Source organism: Condylura cristata, unplaced genomic scaffold (genome assembly GCF_000260355.1).
Source record: "Condylura cristata isolate star-nosed mole 26May11 unplaced genomic scaffold, ConCri1.0 scaffold00001, whole genome shotgun sequence".
In the NCBI taxonomy this organism is placed as follows: Eukaryota; Metazoa; Chordata; class Mammalia; order Eulipotyphla; family Talpidae; genus Condylura; species Condylura cristata.
This window is the reverse complement of record NW_004567102.1, coordinates 4,546,609-4,554,767: the sequence shown is the minus strand read 5'-3', so window position 1 is coordinate 4,554,767 and position 8,159 is coordinate 4,546,609. Positions and strand designations below refer to the sequence as shown.

Here is an 8,159-nt window from a genome sequence, read left to right as displayed (position 1 = left end):
AATAAATAAATAAATAAATAAATAAATAAATAAATAAATAAATAAATAAATAAATAAATAAATAAAAAGAGGATCATCTAGTGTGGTATTAAGGACAGGGACTCTGGTTTACCTGAGTCTTCAGTCTGGTTTGATCAGTCAAACCATGATTTGCTGTGTGACTATAAGCAAGTTACTTAACCTTTCTGAACCATATACATTATATATATGGTAAGACCTCTTTTCTTAGGAGTACTTTTAGATTCACAGAAAAATTGAGAGGAAGATACAGAGATTTCCATCTACCCCTGACCCCTCACATGCACTGTCTTTCTCTCTCCAGAGTGGCACATTTGTTACAACTGAATTCTCATCTTCACCCAGAATTCATAGTTTACATTATGGTCCACTCTGGTGCATCCTGTAACTTTAGACAAAGGTAAAATGGTATGTATCTACCATTATAGTATCATATCAAAACTTTTACTGCTTTAAAATCCTCTGCATTCTCACCTTTGCATCCTTCCTGTCCCTAGTCCCTTATATAGCCACTGATCTCATTGTCTCTATAGTTTTATTTTTAATTTTTCCAGAATGTCATATAGTTGTCATACAACAGATAACTTTTCAGCTTGACTTTTTTTACCTACTAATGTCTATTTAAGTTTCCTCCATGTCTTTTCATGGTATGATAGCTTATTTCTTTCTATAATTGAATAATATTCCATTGTTGGGATATAGTTTACTTCCTTGTGTCTTTAAGTGGGATAAATTACAGATATACTCACACAGGCAAACTGTACATAAATATTCATTGTAGTCTCATATGCAGAGACTGACAACTCAAAGCAACCCAAATGCCTCTTGGAAAAAAGGACAGCACAGCCTTCTGCTGAAATACTATGCAGCTCTGAAAACAGACAGGGAAGCTCCTAATATACTGACATGCCACAATCTCCACAATTAGTAGTTAGTTTAAAAAGCATAGGGCAGAATAGTGTACGGAGTATGTTTTTGCTAATGGGAATTATAAGTGAAGAAATGATAATAAACATATTAGTTGTAAATGAAAAGGCTGCTTCTGGGAGATCTCCCAAGAAACACAGACTGCCGCCAGGAAGGGAATCTGGGGGCCAGGATGGGGAAGAAGATTTTCATGGTATATATTTTTTATGCCATTTGACTTTGGAATGTGTTTCATCTACACCTTTAAGTAATAAAATGAGTATTAGCATTTCAAGATTTAAAAAGAGCTAAGGGGAGCGAATGAAGAGTCCCTATATCTTAGGGCCTTGACGATACTTGAAGGAACAGAAGCAGGGTCCAGGCCATGGCACTGTAATGGATTGCTGCCCCTGCTCCATTGTGGGGGTGGGGACACACAGAAAACAGCCTCTGAATTGACAGTACAGATTCCAAGTGTGTTCTGTGGGTCCACAGATCCAGCATCAAGGGACATGGTTGGAAAGGTAGAATCTCAGGCCCCACCTCAACTTTTAACAAGACTCCAGGGGACTGGCGTCTATCTTCACATTTTCAAGCACTGGTGTAGGCGGTAAGGAAAACAGAGTCAAGAGAAGGCTGGGTGTGTGCTGCCCCAGAGGGTGGGCCTGTGGGAGCTGGAAAGGGCCCCAGCAGAAAGGTGAGGAGGCCAGCAGGGACTTTCCAGGTCTGTGTGGGTCCCAGCCCTGCCAGGGGAAGTTTCCTAGACTGAGAACTCGGCTGGCTCCCTGCTACTTTTCATACTCGGACCCACCTCCAGGACGAAGCCTGATGGCGGTAGGGGTGCGCTCACCTTCATCCCAGCCACGTCGATGCGGGTCCTCACCTGGAAGTGGGCGCCCACCTGGATGACCCTGGGTACACAGTACAGCAGCATGTTGTTGAACTGGAGGAGACACAGGCAAGGGTGTGAGCACAGGGCCAGGCAGGGTTTTCCCAGGGGGGTGAATGCCCCTGAACCTCCATCCCCTCTCTTCACTCTCTGGCCAGTTCACAGGACATGGCAGGTGTGACAAGGAAGAGCGTGACTAGACGCCGACCCATCTAGGCCAATCTCTGCAGGTCTCCCTATCTGCAGGCTCCAGACAGCAGAGACTTGTGTCAGACCTCCAGGCAGGGCCAATGACCCCCTGGAGTCTTCAGGGCAAACCCCGGCTGTTCGTTCTAGCAGCTAACCTAATTCCATCCTGCTGTGCACTCTCCAAAACACAGATTGATGCCACAGGCTTTGGTGCCAAACAGACGACATTCAAACTGACTCTGCTGAATCCGAGGGCACGTCTGGGAAGGCCCTGCCCTGGGAATCCTGAGGCCAGAGGCACCACGTGACTTGTTCTGAGTCACCCAAGTACCGAAGCAGAGGACAGAGAACAGGCTTTCCTCTATTCCTCCTGCAATGTCAGGTGCCAGGCAGGCAGCCCCCAGGGCAGGGTGGACCATGGACTTCCCTCCCCAGGCACAGGTGGTCCCAACATCTCCTACCAAGAAAAGGTAGCGCTCGATAGGGTCACTGCGACGGAAGGAAATCTTGAGGACGGGACCCTCACGCAGCAGGGTGTTGGAGGGGTCTACAATGTCGTCCTCAAGGCCCAGGCGCTGGTACACCTCCCACAGGTCTTGCAGCCGCTCCTGGGACAGGGGAGGCACCCTCAGGCAAGGCTGTGGGGACCTATTGGCTTCTGAAAGGTTTGCTTTGTATCCAGGACTGAGTGTGAGGGGAGGGCAGCAGCGGGGACAGGTGTCACCAGGCCAGATCAGGGGATGAGCGACTCTGGAGGGGTGGGGGGAGGCTGAAAGCCATAGGGAGGAAGGTGACCCCTACCCCAGGGAGATGCCAGCTGCTTCCACACACGGGGTGGGGTGCTCACCATCTCGGTAATGGCTGCATTGGAGTGTTGCGCAGCTGAGAAGATCATGTCAAGGGCTTCTGGGGGGGAGGGGCAGGACCAGAGTTATCCCCTAAAATCTGGGGCTGGAGGTGCCTGAGGTTAATCAAGTGACCTCGGACAACTCCAAGCCTCCTCCCCACCTCCCTGGGAGCAGTCTGTACTTCACATGGGGCGTCCAGCTAATTGGGGGGTCATGTTCCAGCTAGGGTGGCTTTCTGGACTTAGTCATCCCGTTTCTATAACTCCCACTGTTTCCCTAACCAAGTCAGACCCAGAGGATGCCGTGGAAAGATGAGCTTTGGCATCACACAGGAATGGATTCAAGTTCCAACTTTGCTCCTTTCTGGCCTTGTGAACTCGAGTAAGTTACTTTGGGGTTACTCCTGGGCTAAGGCCAGATCTTCAGCTGCAAGAATGGCCGCTGGTACAGATCATAGCCATGAAACACCAACAACAACCAACACCAATGATGTCATCATCATTTGAGGTGTTTCGCAAATCTATGGGAGTGGCTCAGGCCTCCCAGCCCCTGGCCCCACCCCCGGGCATCCTCACTCTGGGCATCAGCTCGGTCCGGAGCCTGGGCTGGCAGCTTCTGGACATAGTCCTTGAGCAGCAGTTCATAGCGTGGGATTCTCTGCACAGGCTCCAGCATGTGGTGCTGCAGGGTCAGGCTGCCCGAGGCCTCGCTGTTCTTGGGGAGGATGGCAGGGAGGAATAGGCCGGGGTGAGGGTGGGGAGGGACAGGTCAGGTGGACAGAGGCGTGGACAGAATGCCTGGGTACTGGCACCTGGGAGGGCTGCTCAGCCTGGGAGCTGCCCAAAACCACTTGGGGAAACCAAACCATTGCAGGTTCTGGATGCCCTCTGCCCCTCCCCACCATACTGCCACCCCTCAACCTCACCTGAATGCGAGTAATAATCTCCTGGAAGGGTGGAGACTTGTCAGTCCAGGTGGCCAGCACCTCGGCAGCTCGCTCAAAGTTCTTGACATACTCACTGTACATCTTCAGGAAGGGCGCCAATTTCTGAATTACGTCACCAATGCGGGGAGTGGCGGTCCTGCAGAAGGGTCCCCAGGTACTTCAGCCTGGGACACTTCTGTCCACTCCAGACAGGGTTGGGTTAGACCAGGCTCCCCAAGCCTCTCCCTAAATGGCCTTTCTGCCTCACTTCTGCATGCAGAGATGGGGACAGTCACCCTCACCCACATGCTTGTGGTCTGCCCCCCTTAGGCTGTGACATCCAGATGGCAGATGTTCTTCTCTTTCAAGGACTGGGCTTTCCAAAGTGCCATCAAGTGTGGGAGCCACAGCAGGGGTTCAGTGACCACTTGATGCTGTCCAGCTCCTCTCATTGCATTCTCACAACTAAAGATGAGGAGGGGGACAGTTACCCGCCAAGCTTAGAATAAGAAAGAGCTTCTCTGGACTCATCCTGGGGCAGGACCCCGAGGTCATTCAAGCCAGGGACAGTCACAGCAGAGGTAGGCCACATCTGGAGGTACCTGTTCATTTGATTCCTGACTGTACAACTTCCTCTATCTATCTGTTCTTGGGCAAATGACTAAGCCTCTCTGTACCTCAATTCTCCCACTTAAAAAAAATGGAAATGACAATACCTGACCGCCCCCCTTCCAGCATCGTTATTTTTTTTGAAACACAGTTTATTAGGGAAAGTGTACGTAGTTGTAAATTAACCATGAGTATAAATAGAATGTTTTAGAAAGACTATCATAACAAACCCCTACATATCTCCAACAGGATAGACACTATTATTAACATTTTAAAGGTCATCCCAGACATCATGACAAAAAATAGATAACACGTCATTTCACCACTAAAAACTTTCATGGTCATCTTTAATATAAAAGGAGGCTTCCTGCAGATCCATGATGTTGTCAGCACACAGGAGGTTAAGTGGATGTAAAATCCAAGGCTGGGTATGTGGGAAGCGTGCAGTGAGCACAGACTATTCCCCCTACCTCCCCAATCATTGGGCCTAGTGAGGATTTCCTTGCCCAGGAGACACACACACATCCAAGCCCCTCGTGGTATCCAAACACTGGGTCCACAGGAGACTGTCATGGCCACAGTAGGGACACAGGCCAGACCCAGTGGCCCGGGGCAGCTCCCACAGGGCTGTGTCACGGGCCTCAGGACCTCACCAGTCATCCAGTCGCCTCTGCAGCTCTGGAAGGAAGAACTGTGCGTGGAACTGGTAGATGGAGGAGATGTTGGAGAAGATGAGCTTGACCACATCCTCGGGGAAGGCCTTGGTGCTGCGGGCCTCCTTCAGCAGCTCCTGGAAGAACACCTGCAGCCGCACGGGTCAGCCGGCCCGCGGCGGAGAAGACCCAATTACCAGCCCCCGGGAGACCAGCACAGCCCAAGGGGCGGCCAGGAACCCCAGCCCTCACCTCCTTAATCTCCCATCTTCCTTGCAACCACCCCAGGAGGAGAAAGATAGGGAAGACTGGAGTGTGGCCACTTGACAAATGGGGAAACTAAGACCTAGTGACGCAGGGACTGGGCCAAAGGTCGGCAGCTGATGAATGACAGAAACGGGCCCATCCTGGGCCTGTCAACCAGGCTAAGGCTGTCTCTGCTGATGGTCAGTGATTTAAGCCTCTAGCTCCGAGATTCCTTAGGACAGTGCAAAGGGTCAAGTAACCGTAAGGATGTTGGTGTTGGGGTGACAGAGGAGAGTGCTGTGTGGGGCTTGGAAGGACCAGCTAGTGTATACGTTGCTACTCATGAGGTCAACCCTGGCACTGGGTGGTCATGGAACAGGAGTGGCACCAATAGCCTGATTTCTGTCCAACTCAAGCCATGTGCCTAAGGACAGAGGCTCCCTGGAATCAAATGCAGGGGTCCTGACTCTTGGCCCTGGTGAGGTGGATGAGTGGGTGGGGTGAGGTGACCCCGTGCCGGGGCTCAGGGGGTGTCCTGCCCACTGGCCTGGTCCAGCAGGTGGAGGCGTGCTACATAGGCTTGCTCAGTCTCCAGCAGCTCCTGGACGATCCTCTTCTCAGGCTCCTGCAGGGGTTCCGGGAAGAAAAGGAGAAGAAGGACAACCTTGTCTCTTCTAAACAAGGCTCGTGGCCCCAGCCTCTGACGAAGGGCTGGTGAAATGTTCTCCAATGTTGTGTGCTGCTGCAGTGCATCTGGCTGGCACTGGGAGGGCTTTAATAAGGGGAAGAGCACACATGTGGCTGTTCTGGATCTGGGGCTAAGTACTGAGAGGCCTAGAAGCTTCCACTTGACTCTCTTGGGAGCCATGAACTGCTGCCTCTGGAGGCCTGGCTGCCCTCGTGGGGAGATCCTAAGACTACAAGGAGAGAAGAAGGACCCCAGCTGTGCAGCACCCCAGGTGCACCCAGCCTTCCCCCGCCCCTGTCCAGGCAGCAGCTTTGAGTGTTGAGCTGTCTGGGGTATTCTGGCCCAGCCACCATCTGACTGTAGACCCATGAGAAACCCTGTTAAAGGCTGAATTATGTGCCCCACTCCACAGTTCCCTGCAAATTCCTATGTTGATGAACTCAACACCGTAACAATAGTTGGAGGTAGCCTTTAAAGGGTGTAATTAAGGTTCATGGAATTCATAAAGATGGACCCCTAATCCAATGAGACTGGGGTTCTTGTTAGAAGAGGGAGAAGACTGGGAGGTGAGGACACAGTGAGAAGCAACCTTCTACAAACCAGGAGGAGAGCCTCACAAAACCCGACCCTGATGGCACCTGCCCTGGGACTATGAGAAAATAAAGGCCCATTGTTAATGTCACCCCAGGGGTGGTGCTTTATGACAGCAGCCCAAGCTGACCAAGGCAAGCCCCGAGAGAGGCCCTCAGGAAAACCCACCCAATAGCATTTCAGTCAACACATGAAATTGTGAAAAATAATCACTTGTATTTGGCCCCATGTTTTAGATGGTTTGTTAACCACCTAAACCAGATAGATGGTAACAACCAGAATACACTACTGTGATCACCACCCCCATTTTACAGATGAGGAAAATGAGGTACGAAGAAGGTACAGTGACGTGCCCAAGCTTACATTGAGAGTAAGCAAAAAGTTGGACGTGAACCTGGTGGGCGGCCCACCCTCAAAATCTACAGACATGGAAACTGCTTCCCTCCGTGGGTAAACTGAGGCCACACCCAGGACGGGTATCAGCCTCACAAGGTGGAGACTGGCCTAACCTGGACAAGGCCCTAAAGCTGTCTGGTTTTTGATGTCCTGATCTAGAAGACTCGTACAGTAGGGACAAATGATCGATGCCCACAGTGGGGCGCACAGAGACAATTAAAGGGAGGCAACCCTAACTTCACCCAGCTCACTAGGCACAGAGAAGCCCACTGGGGGAAGTGCTGTTTCTGGCTGGGAGAGAATTTGTGGGAGGTCAGGGGATGGGGGGGCCCAGATCCCCACTTCAACCACAGCCCTTAAGCACCTGTGCCCTGGGTTCAGGGCCGGTCCCAGGCTGGGAAGGCTTCCTCCAGTCCTCGCCGCCAGACAGTCTGCACTTCAGGGAGCTCAGGTACCTCCTGCTTACTGTCCTGGACCCCGATGGCAGGGTGTTCCCGATGGTGGGAGTCTCCTGTGATCCTGGGGGTGCGGGAGGCTTGCACCCAGGTTGGTGAAGCCTAGTCCCCGGCTTGTGGACCCTGGGCTCTGTGCCAGTGTTCCTGAAGAGAAGAGAGCAGACCTGAAGGTCCTGGGTTATAGAGTAGAGAGAAGAGCAGCACCTGCTAGGTGGGGATTCTGAAGCAATTCATGCAGATCATAAGCAAAGTTTCCCAAGTGCCTGGTGCTCAAGAATCTGATAAGTAACCAGATTCTGTCCCTAACACCTTTCTTGGAGGGAACTCCAGTCTTCAGAATGAGTCAGCGTGAACTGGGTTTTATTTTCTGGGGAACTACACACTTCCTTGTTTAGAGAGCAGCGAGGAAGCACTCCTTTTGAACACAGAGTGTAAACTGCCCTCCCCCCGCCAGCCCTCTCACTTGTGGACCGAACCCTGTTTTTAATCTCTGCTGGAAAGACCCTAAAACCTTAGTAACTGAAGCGTGGACGGAAGATGGGACCCACATAACACTCTAAAAGTGCTAAAGTTGTGGTGTGCCCACTGCTCTTCAACATAACACTGGAAGTTCTAGCCAGAGCAATAAGACAGGAAAAAGGCATACAAGGAATCCAAATAGGGAAAGAAGAAGTAAAACTATCTTTATTTGCAGATGATATGTTAATTTATATGGAAAACACTAAAAGCTCCACAGAGGAACTAAT

At 51.1% G+C, this 8,159-nt stretch overlaps 1 protein-coding gene across 2 annotated transcripts in view; it reads right to left on the bottom strand.

Moving 5' to 3' along the window:
• The window catches only part of FGD2 (FYVE, RhoGEF and PH domain containing 2), a 24,550-nt gene that overhangs the window by 11,225 nt on the left and 5,166 nt on the right, over window positions 1-8,159 (bottom strand). Inside the window, exons 2-9 of one of the 2 annotated variants that reach the window (XM_004673435.2) lie at window positions 7,323-7,541; window positions 5,831-5,908; window positions 5,038-5,186; window positions 3,776-3,932; window positions 3,426-3,564; window positions 2,850-2,908; window positions 2,464-2,610; window positions 1,775-1,867 (exon numbers count right to left, since the gene is read on the bottom strand). In XM_004673435.2, coding sequence (XP_004673492.1) covers window positions 1,775-1,867; window positions 2,464-2,610; window positions 2,850-2,908; window positions 3,426-3,564; window positions 3,776-3,932; window positions 5,038-5,186; window positions 5,831-5,908; window positions 7,323-7,541 — 1,041 coding nt within the window. Of the gene's footprint in view, window positions 1-1,774; window positions 1,868-2,463; window positions 2,611-2,849; window positions 2,909-3,425; window positions 3,565-3,775; window positions 3,933-5,037; window positions 5,187-5,830; window positions 5,909-7,322; window positions 7,558-8,159 lie in introns of both variants that reach the window. The other variant, XM_012720514.1, reaches the window with a different exon arrangement.